The sequence below is a fragment of the Balaenoptera musculus genome, chromosome 9 (genome assembly GCF_009873245.2).
Source record: "Balaenoptera musculus isolate JJ_BM4_2016_0621 chromosome 9, mBalMus1.pri.v3, whole genome shotgun sequence".
Classification (NCBI taxonomy): domain Eukaryota; kingdom Metazoa; phylum Chordata; class Mammalia; order Artiodactyla; family Balaenopteridae; genus Balaenoptera; species Balaenoptera musculus.
In genome coordinates this window covers 33,175,475-33,194,765 of record NC_045793.1, presented here as the reverse complement: position 1 = coordinate 33,194,765, position 19,291 = coordinate 33,175,475, and the positions used below count along the sequence as shown (strand labels likewise).

The window sequence follows — 19,291 nt, the reverse complement described above, 5'->3', positions numbered from 1 at the left end:
GGCAGTATCATCACATTTATACTTAATAGTAGCTAATTAAAGAAATGCTTTGAGCTTCTCAGAGGAAGGTACTACCAGCATGATAGAGCAGAAGATTTGGGTTGTAATTCTACTCAGGCCTACTACTTACGTGACTTTAGTTGCTTAACCTCTTTGAGTCACAGTCTACAGCTTTGAAAGAGAACGATTATAAAATCTACCTCATATATTGTTGTTCTGCTGAAGATTAAATAATTATGTTTATGTACCCAGCCTATAGGAGAGGATACATATTTATGTGTGTGTATATATTTACATACACACATATATATATATACATGCACACATATATATAGATAGATACCTTTATATATGTAGATAGATATCTTTAATTAAATTTGGTGGTGAGCAACAATCTGAGAAATTGAAATTATTATTATAATTTTCAGATGTTTTGGATCATGTGCTCTAGAAATCATGTGCTATCAATTGTGTGCTGTAAAGTATGGGTCATGTGCCATGTGCTTTTCAAACTAATCATACATAATGCGAGTAGCTATTGAAAATATCTGAAAAACATGTTTGTTTGTTTGTTTTACAGGGATTTGGGAAATTATTTGAGAAAGCAAAACAAAATAATAACAATAGAAAAATTTCCAATGGTGATAACAGCCTCTTCTTCAGTAACTTCTCACTTCTCGGTGCTCCTGTCCTGAAAGATATCAGTTTCAAGATAGAAAGAGGACAGTTGTTGGCTGTCGCTGGATCTACTGGAGCAGGCAAGGTAGTCTCATTTATACCTCATTATGAAGATCTTAACTTGACATGATTTTCTCCTTTCTTTTTCTAGTTTGTCTGTAATGTAATAAGGTGTTTTGGAGAAATTCTTACATTGGTATTAGGAGAATACTTGGATGTAGAGTTCCTTATAATATAAGTTATTCCACTGATAGCATCCTCTAGCCTTTTATTTCTTCCTATTATTTTCAGTGACTTTTTCTTTTATATCTTTATATTTTGGACACCACTCAGCACAGCGTCATGAACATACAGGATGAGCATTCAATAACTTTAGTGAACAAATGAGGCATCCATTTTTACCAGTCTGTGGCACAGACATTTTCTCAGAGCTGGTCCAGGAAAATCATGGCTTAGATTTTACTTCAATAACTGCATGTAAAAGGTCCCCATTTTGTTGACATTAGAATTTTGGAGAATGGACTCAGACTTGCTTATGATTTATTATGAGGAAAAATTATTGAGTTGGGACAGTTTTTTGAAGGCAATACATAGGAATGTTAATTTATTCAGTGCTGGTCAGCCTCAACACCCCCCCCCCACCCCAACTAATTATAAACCATGGATATTTGGAGATATATCTGACAAAAATTAATAGGTTAGAAAGCTAAAGGGTCAAACTTTATGGTCAGAAGAAGACTTTATAGTGATCTTCAAAGATCTGAGTTATTGTTCAGATAATTATAAACACTTGTTGTCTTTATCTAGGAAATAAATTTAAAGGGCATGAAGGAATAAAATCAGAGATAAGAAAGGGCCTCCTGGCTTTGGAATGGGCTACTAAGGATAATAGGTATTTGCTTTGAAAGTCTGTTAAAAATAGGTTCTTCATCCCATTTGACTATAATTTTAGCTTTGATGAAAGAAAAGGAAGGAAGGAAGAAAGGGAGGGAGGGAAGAAGGGAGGGAGGGTGGAAGGGAGGGAGGAAGGAAGGAAGGAACAATGCTGCTATAAGATAAAAATGTAAATAAAAATAGAAATACTTCTGAAAGACAGTTATTTATTAATGTCTAATATAGGAAGAACCATATTTTGAAGAATTTAGTCTGAGACGTGGGAAACAAAATGCCACAGAAAATTTCTAGTCATTGAATTTAGTGTTCATAGTGCTAGTGATATACAGTTTGCTTATTTCTCTCTCCAGGTACGTTTTCCCACATGAGAAACAGGGCTTTCAATAAAGTAGCTGTAGCTGTGCATTTTCTTCTTAGAAAAATGTGTTTCTTCTTCAAGTGCTACTTTTTCCTTCTATTTCTTGTATAATATTACTAGCAATTATCACTATTAAAAGAAAATGATACCATAGGAGGAGTTGCTAATAAACAAGTCACAGATGATCTAAACAAGAATGATTGCTTGTGGGCAGACAGTAATAGTATTTCACAGAATTTTTAAAATTAATTTTGTTTAGGTGTTTAAAATTACTTCTTTAAAGGTGTAAACAAATAGCTTTGGGATTACAGATTACAAGACTTAACCAGCAATTAAATTTCAGGCAACTCTATTAAGAACTGATGAGCAGATAATTGCTGGCTGGAGTTACAGTTGCATCTTCTGGGAAGTAGATATGAAGATGGAGTCAGATGGAGGCAGTGGCCCCTTAGGAATAATTAAACCCCTCTGAGAAACAACTTGGCAACTCAGTCTAGGAGGATGTCCTTTCATAGTATAGGAATGGAGCATTTTATAATCTTATTAGATAAAAGATCTAGCTAAAATATATGATAGAATAATTGAAAATATTCACATTTCAAGATAAATCCTGCACCACTCAATTTGGTAATTTGTATATCCAAAGCCTTAAAAATAACCAAATAACTTGTCAATTTCTATGACTTATCCTAGTATGTTTGCAGAGATTTTATATATTCATCACAACATTGTTTCAGTAGCCCAAAATTGGGGGAAGCCCTAAATATCTAACAATAGGGGATTGATTAGATAAATTTTGGTGTAGTTATATAATGGCATGTTATTCAGTCAGGCTAAGGGATGTTAAAAAATGACTCTGAAGATACTCTTAAGTGAAGAAAGACAACAGGTTATAAAATAATATGTACATTATGATCTGCATTTTATAAAAGCATATATATGTGTATACTTGTGTCCAGAAGGACATTATGGATCAAGTAGCTATCTCTGAGATTTTGGTTGTATTTTATATCTCTGGAAATCCAGAGATATAAAATACAATAAGGTCAGGTATAAGGATTAGATAAGCAAATGTACAGAAAGCCCTTGATGCAGTACTTGGAACAAAGTACATGCTTAATAAATGGTAGTTGTTTATACTGTGGTTAAAACTTTGTAGAAAAGCAAGAAAATGCAGATAGAACAAAAAATATCGGGAAAAAATGCACATTATTCCTAATTTCACCTCTTAGGGATAATCAGGTAAATATTTTGAAATATTTTTCTTCCAGACATTTTCCTATATATATGTGTTTATAAAAACCAAAATAGGATTATTCTCTAATACTGTATTGTAACCAATTTCACTCAGATAGAAATCAAACACATCACAAAGATTTATCTGCAGAGCACTGTCATTCCCAATGGCTGCATAGCATTACATGTTTTTGTTGAATATTCAGATTATTGCCAAGTTATTTTTGCATAAATGATGTTGTGATGGCATTCTCTATTATTTGTAAATCTATTGCTCTGTATCTTTGTGCATTTCATAATTTTCTAATGATCAGTTTCTAAGACTAGGATTGCAGAGTCAAAGAGTTTACAGATTTTAAAACCTAATTTTTATTGGACTGTTTAATTTTTGAATAAAACACACGTCTTAGTCTCTTTAAAAAAACCAGTAAGGTCAGGTTTAATTTTATCACTCTCCCTTGTTATTAATGTCTAGACTGTAGGGGAACCATGTCTTCTTTGTTTTTATATTCCAAGGACTATCATAGTACCTAGCATGTAATAGGTGCTTGATATAAATTTATTTAATTGAATGTCTTTGGGAAAATGAATTTTGGGGGGGGGTTCTAATCTACATTCAATATCTTTCATTTATGAAACTTCCTTGAATTATTTTAATTAAGCAGTATTGGAGTAAGAGTCTACACTCCTGGGTATCCCCAACTAAAGGCTGGCTTATGGCATCGCCCCCAGGGTGTGGGAATTTTTAGTTCTTCTGTTATCTACACAAATGAAGCAGGTCTGTGGCCTTGCTGACAACCCCTGACACCACATAGTCTCTGTCTTCTGCCCTGGCTGGCCTTGCTCTGGAACTCTTAGCTTGCTCTGCTAATAACTGAGCATCAGATGTGTGGAATGGCTGTTGGCTTCTGTTTTTGCTTACTTTTTAAATAAAATACGAAGTCTGCCAAGTTTTATCAATATTTGGTATTTTATATATATATTATATTCAATGATGTTTACATTTAACTTCACATCTCTCAAAATACCAAACTATTGATAAATGTTTATATTGATAAATATTATATATTTATCTATATAAGTTTATATAGATAAATATTGTTAAATATATATTTAACCTTTTTATTTAATATATACAAACCTATATTTAACCTGTATATTGTGTGCGTATATATGTATACATATATATGTATATATACACATATAATATTATATGCCTACACATATATATATCTATATATTATATATATAGATATGTAATCCATATATAATCAGATCCATTCCATTGTTGGGATTTATAAAGCTGTTCTATATGAAAATAACACTTCTAGTTTTAATTTTTATATAGAAGAATTTTATGTAGAAATAAGGAATTTTGGATTTTTTTTCCCTATACAATAAGAATTTTAAAATTTACTGAACTAGATATCACAAAGATGTCGTCTCTTGTCCCTCCTTTCTTCCTAATATATTTTAGGTGATATTATTATTTATTAAAATGTAATCAAAAATTAAAAATTCTGGAAAATTAAAATGTATAAAAAGTTGAAAATTTTCCCTCTCACTTCTGTTTCTCCTCTGCTTATTTGCCACTTTCCACCATTCTTTCTCCCAACCCAGGCAGCTACTCTTGTTAATTTTTTGAATGTATATATATTATATATATCGCTACATAGTATTTTATTGTTTGGATAGAGGTCTGTAATGTAATGAGTCACCTATCGATTGACAATTTGGGTTATTTCCAGTGCTTAGCTAACACAAAGAATGATGCTATGACTAATCTTGCATATATGCCATTCAGCACGTCTACAAGTATTTCTGCAATGTAGCTTCCTAGAAATGGTAAAGCATTTGTATATCTGTCAAACTTCCTGAAGGTTGCATCGATTTATTCACAGGCCATACAGTCCACATAAGATTGCACATTTATTCCCCCACAGAATCCCCAGCAGACGGCATCTTATTTTTGAATTATTTCCAGTCTCATTGGGTGAAGCCATATGTCAGTGTGTTTTTCAATTTGCACTTCTCTTATTATGAATAAAGTACAATATCTTGTCATATGTTTAAAGGCCACTTCTATTTTAATTTTTGGTAAAATATCTGTTTGTATACTTTGCACAATTTTCTAATGGGATGTTGGTATTTTTCCTTTTGATTTTAAGATCACTTAAGAGGGAAATTATTCCTTTGAGTGATATAACTTGCAAATATTTACTTCAGTTTGACATTTTTTCCTTTCGTTTTCTGTGCACAAGATTTTTTTTAACGTGATTTAATTTATCTTTTATTTTATGGCTTCTGGATTTTGAGTCATAGAAAGGCTTTCTTACTCCATTTTTTTTCTTTCTTTCTTTTTTAATTTAGGCATCCTTCAATGTTTTCTTCAAGTATTTTATGGTCTTATTTTTATACTTATTCTTTGGCCTGTTTGGAGTTCATCATGCATATGGTGTGATATATGCCTACAGTTTTTTTGTTTGACCTCCAGTTGGCTGTTCAGTTGTTCAGCACCATATACTGAATAGTCTATTTTTCTCCACTGATTTTAGATGCCATCTTTATCAAACACTAGTTCTTTTATGCATTTGGATCTGTTTGTGTAGTTTTAATTCTCTTCCATTGGTTTCTATATTTATGTACCAGTAATTCACTGTTTAAAGTTATTGAGCCCTTCTAATTTAATATAATGTATCATATCATTAAATTATTGAGTAAAATACAATATCATTTAGTGATTATATTGAGTAGCTACTTTGTGTCAGGTACCATTCTAGGCCCTGAGGATATAGTAGTGAAAAAAACCCACAACATACCCTCTTCCTCAACCCAAAAGGCTCACATTCTAGTGGGAGATATACATATATATATATATATGTGTGTGTGTATGTCATATGATAGTGAATGCTATGAAGATAAAACAGAAAGGAAGATTGTTGATAGGGGTATGATTTTAAGCAGTGGAGATAGGGAAGGCCTCATTGAAAGGTAACATTTGAGCAAAAACTTGAAGGAGGTGAGAGATTAGGTCATGTGGCTCTCTGGGGAAATCTTCCAGGTAGGGGGTGGAGCAAACCTGTGAAATGGGACTGTGTCTGTCTAGTTCACACAACAGCAAGGAGGTCGGTGGGGTTGGCACAGTGAGCCATGGAGAGTAGAGCTGTCAGAGAAGTAATGGGAGCCACACCATTACTTGGGACCTTGTAAAAAGGCTGTGAGGGACTTACAAAGGGCCTTGTGAGGAGTTAGGCTTTTGTTCTGAAGACATTAGAAACCTTTGGAGGGTTTTCACTAGAAAAGTAACATGATCAGACTTACATTTTGACAGGGCCACTTTGAGAATAGATTATAGGAAGACAAGGGCAGAGCAAGGAGATAAGTTAGAAGGCTATTGTATTTATTCTGGCAAGAGATGATATTAGCTTAATCCAGGTAGTAGTGGAAGAAGCCCCCAGGTTCTGAACATGTTTCCAAGAAAGGTACAACGGCATTAGATAGACTGAATAAGGCATGTGAGAAAATAAATGAGCTGTCAATAAATGCCAGCTGTTACTAATCTTTCCCTGACCTCTTCCAAACCCATCCCAACAATCTGAATTAGGTGCCCCATCTCTGTGAGCCTCTATTGTAGCACTTATCACACACCATTGTAATTGTCTCTTTTATTCCTCTTTGTATCTTTTGTGCATAGCAGTATATCTAGAACAGGAAGTGCTTACAATTTTTTGAATTGAATACATTAATATAGAATCTTTAAAAATTAGAATAGATACTTCTGCTTAGGATGACAGTTGGAGGCACGTGCATCCTGAGAGTGATTTGATCAAGTGATTTAACTTAATAACAATGGGTTTATTTCCAGACTTCACTTCTAATGATGATTATGGGAGAACTGGAGCCTTCAGAGGGTAAAATTAAGCACAGTGGAAGAATTTCATTCTGCTCTCAGTTTTCCTGGATCATGCCTGGCACCATTAAAGATAACATCATCTTTGGTGTTTCCTATGATGAGTATAGATACAGGAGTGTCATCAAAGCATGCCAACTAGAAGAGGTATGTAATTATGTGAAAAATATCTGATTATGCACATGAAACCTTCAAACTATATATTTAACTTTTTACTTAATCTGTATATATTTATTTATTTATTTATTTATTTATTTAATTTATTTATTTATGGCTGTGTTGGGTCTTCGTTTCTGTGCGAGGGCTTTCTCTAGTTGCGGCAAGTGGGGGCCACTCTTCATCGCAATGCGCGGGCCTCTCATTATCGCGGCCTCTCTTGTTGCGGAGCACAGGCTCCAGACGCGCAGGCTCAGTAATTGTGGCTCATGGGCCCAGCCGCTCTACGGCATGTGGGATCTTCCCAGACCAGGGCTCGAACCCGTGTGCCCTGCATTGGCAGGCAGATTCTCAACCACTGCGCCACCAGGGAAGCCCTCAATCTGTATATATTAATCACATTTCCACAATGGGTAAGCTGTGAGTGAATTAATTAATAAAATATATGACCCCTGCTGTAAGAAGCTTGCAGAAACATAAAGAAGTTACAATTTATTTTTTAAATGGTGATCTGGTTTGTTTACAGTAAAAACTTTATGAATGGTAAGAATTTTATACACTTATTAGTGAGACAGATGTCCTCCATGGACATTTATATAGCATATATTTTTTAAAAGGTACTTCAAAATTACATAAGAGGATTTTAATTATTTTAATAACACCATAGCCTAATGAAACAAACATTGACCTCCGGTAGGGAATCAGCGATTAAATTGTGATTATATCTCATCCTTTGGCCTTGAACATGTAACCATACAACCTTTAGTGACTAATTCTCTGAAACAGAGGCAAAATTATGACGAATCACTTCGTAACAATATCGAGGAATGAGCTAATCATCTGTAAATACAGAAAGCATTCCAAGTGAAGTCAGTACATGGATCTTGTACTATTCAATACATAAATTGCATGATAAAGGGTTCAATAATTATCGATGTTAATGGTAGGGAATATATCATTATTAGGTTTATCAGCAGGGAAAATATCACATCATGAGGTTTATTAGTAGTATTGCCTGAATAATGATCTTGATTCAAAACCACTATCCTTGGTAAATGGCATTTGACATTAGTAGATTCCTTTAAATCAACTTTTATGAAAAAAATTGCAGTGGAATAAAATGAAGCTTAAAATGCAGTGCAAGAAAAATAGAAAAAAAGGCTAATTGTGGATTAGATAGAAACTGCAGTCCTTACAAAAGAGGGCTACATCCTTGAACAAATGGCTTTTTATGTATATACTGACTTATTCAACAGTAGTTTTTAAAAGCTCCATTTTCTTATTTTTCATACATCCTGAAAGCATAATGAAAATGAAAGCTATCCTGAAAAATACTGGATTTACCTTGAAGAAATATTCTTCATTCCTCAAAAGCTCTTCTTCCAGGGATAGTATTTCACAACCTAGAGGTTGGAACACTCATTAAATTTGTTATGAAGAATCTGCGTGTTTCTAGAGAATACAGATATTTGTCTAGGAGGGGGCTAGGATGTAGGACTGATAGTGAGTGCCCTGCAAGATAAATCATGGGCTCTCTTTGTTTATTAGTGGCTAGGTGTTGGCAGGTTTCTGGTAGGTTTTATTTTTTGCTTTGAATATATCTTTTCCCATAGAAATGGTTTTATAAATGGTGTCTTGATTCCCCCAAGTAAACCTATGAAAGTATATTTAACCCAAATATGGCATAGCTATATTAGTAGTAGTAAATTCAGAGGTATAGGTACCTAATTCATAGAATGAGCATTTACTATCTTCTGAATACTGTGCTAGGTCCTGAGAATGCCAAGTTGAATAAGACGTAGTTTATTTTCTAAAGAGTGCATAGTAAAGTGACCTGTATTTTAATGAATGGTTGTATGGTATGTGAATTATATCTTGATAAAACTGTTAAAATAATGAAGGAAAGAGGATAAGAGTAAAAACATATTATTCCTTTTTTTTCTGATTCCATGGCCAGCTTTAAAATTATTTTTAAAGTGTATAATACTTTTTTTTTTTTTTAGTATATTCTCAAGGTTGTACAACCATCACCACATTTTCAACTCCTCTAAAAGAAATCCCGGTTAGCAATCAATTTACATTCTCTCATACCTAACTCGTCCACCCAGCCCTAAGCAAACTTTTGTCTGTAAAATATTCCTATTCTAGATATTTCACATAATTAGAATCATACAATATATGGTTTTCTGTGCCTAAGTGAACTTTTAAACTATAAGAAAATAGGGAGTCTTAATTTTGAAAACATTTATTGAGACTTGCTCTATTTTATGAAAATATGAATAGAGCAAGATCTATATACTGTGGAAGTTCATGGGCCAGTAGGAAAAAAAAAAATCAATAAAGAATGTAATGGCTGCTCTAATAGGAAGAAAAGAGACATTTCTATAGGAGTAAAAGGATGAAGCTGAGTCTGCTAATGTAAGGAATAATCTCCAGAGGAGGCACAAGGCTGATGTCCTCTGATGGAATGATTCCCTGTGGAATTCTAATGGTGACAAGAGTGAAACTTACGGCGTTGGAGCAATTTTTTTGATTAAGAACATTAGAGCTGCCAATAAAGTAGAGAAGATTAGGTTGATATGAAGAAGTGAAGATTGATGAGTGATGTTCCCTGGATTGTTGAGAAAATTAAATGCGATAAATAGAAGGTGCCTAACACAACATCTGGTACAAATTAGCCATTCAGTAAACAGTAGCTCGTTTCTATTTCCTTTGGAGGTGGAGAATACTGCTAGAGAGCATGACGTAAGATAAACGTGTCTGAGAGCCTGTTGTTGTTAGTGAGTACTGTGGAAACAAGGTGGGGTTTGGCGTAATTGAAGAGAACCATGAAAAATCATCAGTATCAATTTTGATGCTGACAAAAGCAGTTTTAAGAGAAAATTATAAAAGTGGTCATCTATAGCTGGTCTACATGACCCAATCAACAAAAGTTGGAGTGTTCTGTGGAAGAAAACAGTTGGCATACGATCCTGAAGGTCTGGCGTGTAGGCATATTGGTTCCATGCTCCAGAAATGGCCACAGGGTTGGGAGGTGGTTCTAGTTTCTCTGTCCCTTTCAAACCCCGCAACATGACTTCTGTGATTACCAGACACCATTCACTGCGGTGGAGGCAGGGTGGGTACCAAATGAAAACCTTATTATTCCTTTACTCAAAGAAAACATATGCAAAGAGACTATTTCAGTATAATATAGGAAGCGTTGGACTAGAAGTGCTCTCAGGCACTACAAAAGCCCAGCTGAGGGAGCTTCTCAGGGAGGCTTTCTCTAAAAACAGACACCTTGAAGGATAAGTAAAAATGGAAAATATATTCTGGACAGAGGAAACTGCATGAGCAGAAAAACCAGACATGAAACCACTTGGTTTGCTCAGGGAACCACAAGCATCTTGATAGAACGAGAGTGTTATTGGGGGACAGTGAGTGGGGAGGAATTAAGCCGGAGGGCCATGTCTTGGGAGCCTTGAAAACCAGTCTCAGGAATTTGGTCTTGGAGAGCTTTAATCAGGGAAGTGATGTAATCAGCTTTGCAATTTAGATATATCTCTTTGGCTGTGATATGAGAAGCAGAATTAAGGTGGACGTGATTCGAACCTTTGTGGATTACCAGAAGGAACAGAGATTTTGAAACCTAATAGAGCTGGGCTACTGAAGAAAGTTATTTAACCTTGCTGTAAACTGAGTTTTATCCTCTGCAATATAAGGATAATATTACCTATTTTATAGGGTTTTGTGGATTCTTCTGGCACATAGAGAGTTAATAAATAAAACAGCGATTATTATTAGTAGTAGTAGTAGTACTTTTTGCTATTCTGATTAGAAGGAGGAAGACTAATAGGAAGCTATTTCAGTAATCCAGATAATGTCAATGATGGACAAGAAGAGACAAAAGTATCAGAGTAATTATGAGAAGATAAGGAATCCCTTATTTGTATACTGTTCAATATTTGCATCCTTAGGAAAGAGCATCAGGAAAAATGAGCCTTTGGGAAAAAGTGAATATTTCTTTCCTCTAGATATTAGAAGAGAAGAGAAATTGGTTTAGGATTAAGGATTCCTTGCATAACAGGAACTGGAAAGAGGTACAGGTAGAGATGCTATGGGTTTAGCAAAGAAGGATGTGGAGGTCAGTTACATAGAACTAAGATGTCTGATCAAGCAGAGGGATCACAGGTCTTGCTAACAAAGTACCAGTGGAGGACACCACTAGATGGGTTTTAATAATGACGATGTTTTTTGTTTTTTTATTGTACAATTCACTCTTCATCCTCTTTGCCTTAAAATAGCAAATAAAACACTTAGCTTTTTATTTTTAATAGTCCCTGAGTCCCTGCTCCTTTCTGTCCTGCTGACTTTTGCAACTGACTTAGGTCTTCCTAGTCATCTTATGATAGGCGAAACCATCCAGCATCTCCTAAATTCCTGTACTTTAAACTGGCAAATGTAGTAAGTACAATGAGTACATTAGTATATGATTTTCTCTTCTCTTTACTGATGTTTCCTGTATGCTGTTATCCATCCAACTACATGGTAAATTCCTTGAGAATAGTGATTCTAAAAACTTTATTTTGGGATACTCCACCAAGCACATTGATAGGGAGAAGGATAAATTCTTGCTGGATGACTGTTTCAGAAATATTTCGAAGTAGGCATGTCAGTTGCAAGAATTTTGCTCAGAAAATGTTCTCTTCTGAGCCTCACAGTCTCAGAGTTTGAGGAGACAATTATACAACAGAAAGTTTTTGCTGGGAGTGACAAACATAATTAAAAGTGCTAGACTATCCTGGCAGTCAAAATCAAGTTTCCCCTATTTTCAGTGGCTTTAGAGTTTCCGATTTTTGTTGTTGTTAAACAACTGTTCCCGCCTTTGAAAGAGGCCAGTGAGAACCTTCCAAAATGAAGGTTTTATTTTTTTAAGCATTTGGTGGAGGAGTTTTGAGCACAGGAACACAAAATACCTACAGAATCCTTGAGGGTTAACACCTGGTGTCAGCCCAGCACTCCCTCAGCGTGTTCTCTCTGTGGCCCCTATCACCAAATACAAACATTCATGATTCAATAGGTTTTCATTTTGACTGCCAAAACTGATCTGTTTCTTAATGTACTACATCTAGACTTGCAACTGTAGATGAGGCGGAATATTTTCTTCATCATTTTTGTGTTTTTATTCAACTTTGATATCTACAAAGCACTTGAGTGTGTAATGATGCCTGGTGTCATAGGAGTAGGCAGGTAGGTGCAAATTCGCTTGGATAGGAAAAAGCATGCACAACATAGTTCACATAGTTTTCTGATTTCAGTCTGTGGTTGAAAACTATTCAGCCAGTGGGATTGAGTGAAGACTTTATCACAGGGAAGGGCATGGAGACAGTGCTATGCTGATAGAATAAATTGTAACAAGCAGACACGAGAAAGCAAGTCCTGTTCAGACTCTTCACCTTTAGGTCTCCTCTTTCAGGAACTTCTCCATGTCTTGCTTATATGTCCTACTTTGGATCTAGATTATAGTAGAATGGATTTCTAGACAAATTAATAGTTAATTCTTAAAAATACCATTTTGTATCCTTGTGCCCATTAACTTATCCTCCAATGTTTTCTTTCCACGTTCCCAAACTACCCTTAGAATCCTCCTAAATATTTGTGACTTTTGTAACCAGCACTGAAGATTTTGCTAGCTCAAAAAGAGGAATTAATATAATTGGGCCCCCGTTAATTTACTTATCCCATAAGGAGATTATAATCATATTTTGTCATTGAAAGAGTGACAGGTTTCACTGTCCTCTTGCCTTGTAAAACTTTCCAGAATACCGCTCCTTTGCCATTCTCCAATATCTTATCCTATGACACTGCCTCACAACTGACAGCAACGGATCCCAGGCAGGCTAGTGTATGGGTACCAAGTAATTGGACTGTCTTTCTTCAGTGACTCACTCTCTTGTAAAAGGACCTGGTTTGGAGCAGTAATTGGCTTTTGTAATAGTGCATGGTGGGAGGTGGGGTGGGGGATGTGAGAATAGGTCCGAGGCTAAGGATATGTAATTGGTTTTCACAAAGCTGTTGCAGTCCTTCTGTAACCACAAAATGGTCGTCATTAGGTAAATATTTGTCACGGCCATTCATTACATACACATTGTAATAAAAATATTTACTGTGTAAGTTGAAGAAGTAAAATCTGTTTGTGTTTTCTATTCCACTAGACAGTTTTCATATTTAGTCACTAGAAGAAAAAAAAATTGGGAGGGAACTTGGCAAGAAATTACTAAGAGAAAGAAATCTTGGGAGGGAAACTGGCAAGAAGTATGAAAAACTTGGGAGGGAAGTAAGCAAAGAAATGAGTTAACAGCTGTGCTGGAAAATAAATTCCATCATGCAGATACCACAAGACTAATTAAATTTGAATTTGACCCCTGGATCTTCAGATCTGGCCAAAACTATCCTGCATTGAACAGACTTAACCTTTGGGTGGTCAATCCACCATTGTAGGAGAATTCAGGAATGTTCAGTTGTGAGATCTGTAAATAAAATGGTGCCACACAAATTAACATTTGCATTCAGTAGTAGCCAAGATATAATAGACATCCAAAGCAGATATTCGAAACACACTGAACTATGTCCCCTAAACCAGAATAAACCACACTAAGTGACTGTACCTTGAACCACCTGTCATTTTCTACTGATTGATAGGTAATTAAGTTTGAAAGCACTCCCATTTATTTATTATAATATGAAGCAAGTACATTTATTTAATAAAATTGTGGAACCAAACAGGAACACCATAGCGTTTCCTGAACTAGACTATTATTTCACTTCATTTGAACCCTGGAACTTAAAAATAAATACTAGCTAACATCCATTGGGAGGGCATAAGTCAGCATTGCTCTGCTAAGCATTTTTGCACACCTTGGTCCATTGAATTTTCACTTTCTAGTTATCTAGTGACCACTTTCCCTAGAGTTTACAATCAAAATGAAAATGTGCTGAATTCTAAAAGTGTGAACTAGGGTTTAGCAATTAAGATTACAATTCTGGAACTAATTATTAGCTTAAACAAATGGGAGTTCTTGCATCTCTAAAACCTGAATAACCCTAAGACTGCCCCTCTTCCTAAGATGTGGGCAGGTCAACAGAACAGTAGTATAAAAGTTGAATTATAACTGTCTGGGACCAAGCTATCTCATGAATAGATAATGAAATTAAGATATTTAGGCCAGGCCTTCATATTAAAAAACAAAAAATCATTAAGTTTTCCAAAGGTCAAAGCCATGCTGTATCATTATATATAGGCCTGATGTTTCATCCCTTTTGAAGAACTGGGATACTGGACCCTACACTTTTGGAATTTTCCATTTTGTAGTGATGGCTAATTAAACGAGATCAAGAGAAGATTTTACACTTATATTTTAATAGAACTTTAGACTTTAATAGAACCTTAGAACTTGGTAATGTTCATAAATTCCTTTCCAGGAAGGGAAACTTGGGTTTTCTAAAAATTGAGTATAAGTATTCTCTAGACAAAAATAGCCCTTGAAATAGCAATTATATTACCATGAATATATTTCAGAACCAAGTCTATAATACCTAATTTTTATTTAGAAGGTTTAATTATCCTTGATTCAAATTTCATAAATTAAAAAATTGATTTCAGGGCTTCCCTGGTGGCGCAGTGGTTGAGAGTCTGCCTGCCAATGCGGGGGACACGGGTTCGAGCCCTGGTCTGGGAGGATCCCACGTGCCGCGGAGCAGCTGGGCCCGTGAGCCACAGCTGCTGGGCCTGCGCGTCTGGAGCTTGTGCTCCGCAACGGGAGAGGCCGCGATGGTGGGAGGCCCGCGCACCGCGATGAGGGGTGGCCCCCGCTTGCCGCAACTGGAGAGGGCCCTCACGCAGAGACGAGGACCCAACACGGCCAAAAATAAATAAATAAATAATTAATTTAAAAAAAAAAAATTGATTTCAATAAGCATTTGTTGAGTTTCTGCTATGGACACAGTATATGTTAGGTACTCTGAATGCTGCCTGCAAGTATAACAAGGGTCCTGTCTGTAATGAGTTTTTGACTTATAGATTTTTTTGGGGGGGAAATATATATATATATATATATATATATATATACACACACACACACATATGTATGAATATATATATTCACTCATGTAGTAAATATTTGTGAGTGCAAACATTAAACTAGGGACTGCGTCAAACTCTGGGAATTACTGGTGAAAAAGGCACAATCCCTGTCCTCAAAGGTCTTTCATTCTGGTGGAAATGAACAAGTAAAACCAGTGCAGTTTGTTAAGTTCTATGATATTGGTTAATACCGGGTACTTATATGGTATAGAAAAACAGCACTTAATCTGGTCTTAGAAGGTCAGGTGAGGTTTCCCTGGAGGAAGTGACATCTAAGGTGAGAGTTGATGGATGAGTAGGAATCATTTGAATGAAGAACAGGGAGAACATTCCAGAAAGAGAACACAATGTACAAAGCCGGGAGCCAACAGAGAACATTGTACCTTCGAGGAGCTGTGGCCAGTTGTGTGTGGCTGGGGTGTAGGATGAAATGGGCTGGAGTCAAGTGAGAGCACTGCACTTTCAGGGAAGCTCTAGGTAGTGCAGCGAAGCTGGGACCTGGAAAGGAAGGGGTATATGATGAGAGCTGAACTGGGAGAGAACAATCAGATCGTGGTTTCTGTCTCCCCACTTGCCAGCAATTAAACCAAATAGCCACAAGAGGCAGAAAGGGAGAGTCATCCACACTTCACTTTCATGTTTCATATACCTGGGGAAATCCAGTTCTCATGCAGCGGTTTAGCTGCAAGAGGAGTCGGCAAAACGTGGTGCTTAGTGGGAGCACAGGCCCCTTGGGAGGGGAGCAGGTGGGTCCTCCATGGTTGCTTTTCTTCACTGGAGGGAGTGCCATAATAAAAACAGTATTTTAGGAAGATTTATCCAGTGTAACATGCAAACTGGAGGGGGATAATGGAGATGTGGATAGACATTTATGAAATATTGTTATGCACATTTTAAAGTGTAAGAAGTGAAAGTTTGAGAGACTTGTTGAAGATCACGTCTCATAATTGATGGGACCAGCAAGAGAATCCAAACCTTCTGACTTCTTCTCTTTTTTGCTATACTCGATTAGGGTTGTTGCCTATTAGAAACTCCTACGACTTATGCATTGAACATTGCAGACTTTGAGTTAGGACTTCAGGCTGGTTAATGTCACTATGATTGTAACAGTATTATTAAACCATTGGGATTATAAGTCTGCCATTTGTGAAAGAGAAGGTTATGATAACAAAGACTTGTGAACTAACGGCACTGAAAATTTCATGACATAGTTTTGAAAAGTCTTTGGAGGATATTTATTTTCATATAATTGACATATCAAGCTACCATACTCCTAAATTCCGTACTCCTGGATCTTGGGAAGACCACCTATACTAACACACTTGAAATTTAAATGTCAGAACATTTCTTCCCGTATCTTCTCCCAAATTATCTTCTTTTCTTCTCACCTTGGGGCAGAATCTCTTCTTCATGCCTCATGACCTCAAATTTAAAACATGGAGGTCCAAGTAGGTGGGCAGTCAGCTCAGGGAAGGAAGCCTTCTCAGGGCAAGTTGAGCAGCTGGTTTTCTAAAATGAGCTCTTGAGAGAATAAGGATCTTGGTAGGATTACTTCAGAGGTGATGGGTGAGGACGTATTGAAGCCCATCTCCTGAGGAACCCTGGTTACTAGGGACCTGGGAGACCTGCGAGGAACTCCAGAGCAGGATCAAGTGCAAGATAACACAGTAATGTGCCAGTGAAACTCTGAGAAAGGAGTACTTTCTGGATGCTGGATTTGTCCCAGCATCTTGGGTGGGTAGACCTAGAAAAGATAGTTAAGGAATGAGTAGGTTCTTAACTGCCAATTCTTAGACCAACTGAATTAAAATCATCTAGAGAGCTTTTAAAAAATAGATTGTTAAGAATCATTTCAGAGAATCTGAAATCTGGAGTCCAGAAATCTGTCGTTAAATGAGTCTAATGTAGAGCTAGAACACAATAAATAAGATTCTTTGTCTCAAGTATCTTTTCTAACTTCCTTGGGGACACTTATCCCAAGATACATTAAAGCACTGAATTTTACAGCTCTTCGAGCTATGAATAGAATTACATATATACTCACAAGTTCATACATAAAACCATGTGTGTATATATATGTATATGAATGTTAAACAGTAGTTTAATATTGACGACAAAAGATCGTAATATCTATTATAATAGTGCTTTTTGTACTTTTGTTGGGTCCAGTAACAAATATATTGGAATTCGAGTTTTCTGCTATGAAAACTTTTGGTCAGTACCAAAACCCAGTGAAAGAAGAGTTTTTATTTTTCAAGTTGATAGAACGTTCTCACTTCTTAAGCTTTCTAGCAAGGATTAATCTTTAGCCAATATTTGTAGGTACAGCTATTTGTAATCAAGTTTGACTTAGGCCAACAAACTATCTTCCCTAATGAACAGAACTCCAGTTTTTAATTTATAGAATTCATTCATGTATATTCCCTGCTTTAGAAGTTAACCTCCCTCTGTGGATGCATATCATACAGAGCTACATCCACAGTTACAACAGCTGTGTGCAGACATGGTTAACTCATTTTTTCTCTCTATACAGTACCTCTTGGCGTTCTCACATTCTCTTCTTCCTCTCTTCTCCCTTCCCCTTCCCTCTGTTCCCCCAGCACTTCTTGTCTCCTTCCTCCTTCTTGCCTAGTTTCCATGTGCATAAAGCATAATACACGTGCTTAGTAATTATTAAACATTAACAACAGTGGCATTAACTGTCTAATGATTCACTGTTAAAGACATGCCTTATTGAATGGCATTACTTCTGAAGTTCATGTTCCCTCAACCCAGGCTGCTCACCGTCCTCCCTTACCACAAGCAGCTGTATTGTCAAGGTTGTTCTGAAGAGGGATAAGACGGCCATAAAACAAGGTTTATGGTATTTTCCTATCTACAAAGTCGCAGGAAGCTCAAATGTACTCAGCAAATATTGCATAATTACATAGGACCATTAAATGTAACACTCCACCCTTTCTTTAAAGTTCTCTCTCTCTCAATATAGTAATACCCTATACCATTCCTCTATGTTCAAGTCAGAGTTGCTGAGCTTTGTATTAGCAGTTCCTCTTTAACAGCTTCTGGTTTGTCTGGCTCAGTTGAATAATATCAGGGTGAAGAAATTTAGGTGCATTTTAAAAAAGTAAAGTGATACACATTTGTGTGAAAAGTGTGTTCATAACATTGAGTATATTATATACTTTTTAATAATAAAATAAGTTAATCTTTATTGAACATTTATTATAATATTACTTTGACCCTCTCTGGTACTCTTTATCTAAGTATTTTCAAGTGCTTTACAATCTTAAACAGACTTAATGTATTTTGTGCGCAGAATCATTTGAAGTTGATATTTGCCTTTCTGACCAGCAGGTTGTAAAGGAAGTTAGCCAAAAGAACAGGTATCTATTCAAACAGGCATAAAAATCACAGGTTAAAAATCACAGATTCCTGCACTCTGCCCTAATTCTTCTGAGTAAGAATAGGTGCAGCATTTTTAAACAAGCTCCCCAGGTGATTCTGAAATAATTGGTCCAGGGATCACACTTTGAAAACCAATGATCCAGATATTTGATTTTATCTGTAAATAAACTGTGATGAGAAAATTATTAAAAACTGAAATGGCAGTGTAGGGTGGTTACAAAGAAAGATTTTTCAGGGTCTCCTTCAACAGGAAAATTAACTGATCACAATTTTTAAAAGTTTATATTTGATTTATTTTAAGATTTAGGTTTAGAAAAATCTCAGTAGTTAATTTCTATATTAGAAATCAAATCATGCCCCGTATCTTAATTCCAGTAAATGATTTCCTCCAATAATTTTTATGGGTAACTCCAAGAGAACTCAGGAGAAGTTGCAGTGCAAGTAAAGAGAAATAGAATTTGTCTCTGGGTGCAAAGCTTCTCTGAGCAGCACATGCTCTTACGCTGCTTTTTAAACTCATGATAGCACC

General features: G+C 35.9%; 1 protein-coding gene across 3 annotated transcripts in view; it reads left to right on the top strand.

Moving 5' to 3' along the window:
- Positions 1–19,291, top strand: part of CFTR (CF transmembrane conductance regulator) — a 195,072-nt gene that overhangs the window by 70,861 nt on the left and 104,920 nt on the right. For all 3 annotated transcript variants that reach the window (XM_036864463.1, XM_036864464.1, XM_036864462.1), the window contains 2 exons: positions 581–763; positions 7,032–7,223. In XM_036864463.1, the coding sequence (XP_036720358.1) occupies positions 581–763; positions 7,032–7,223 (375 nt within the window). The remainder of the gene's footprint in view (positions 1–580; positions 764–7,031; positions 7,224–19,291) is intronic.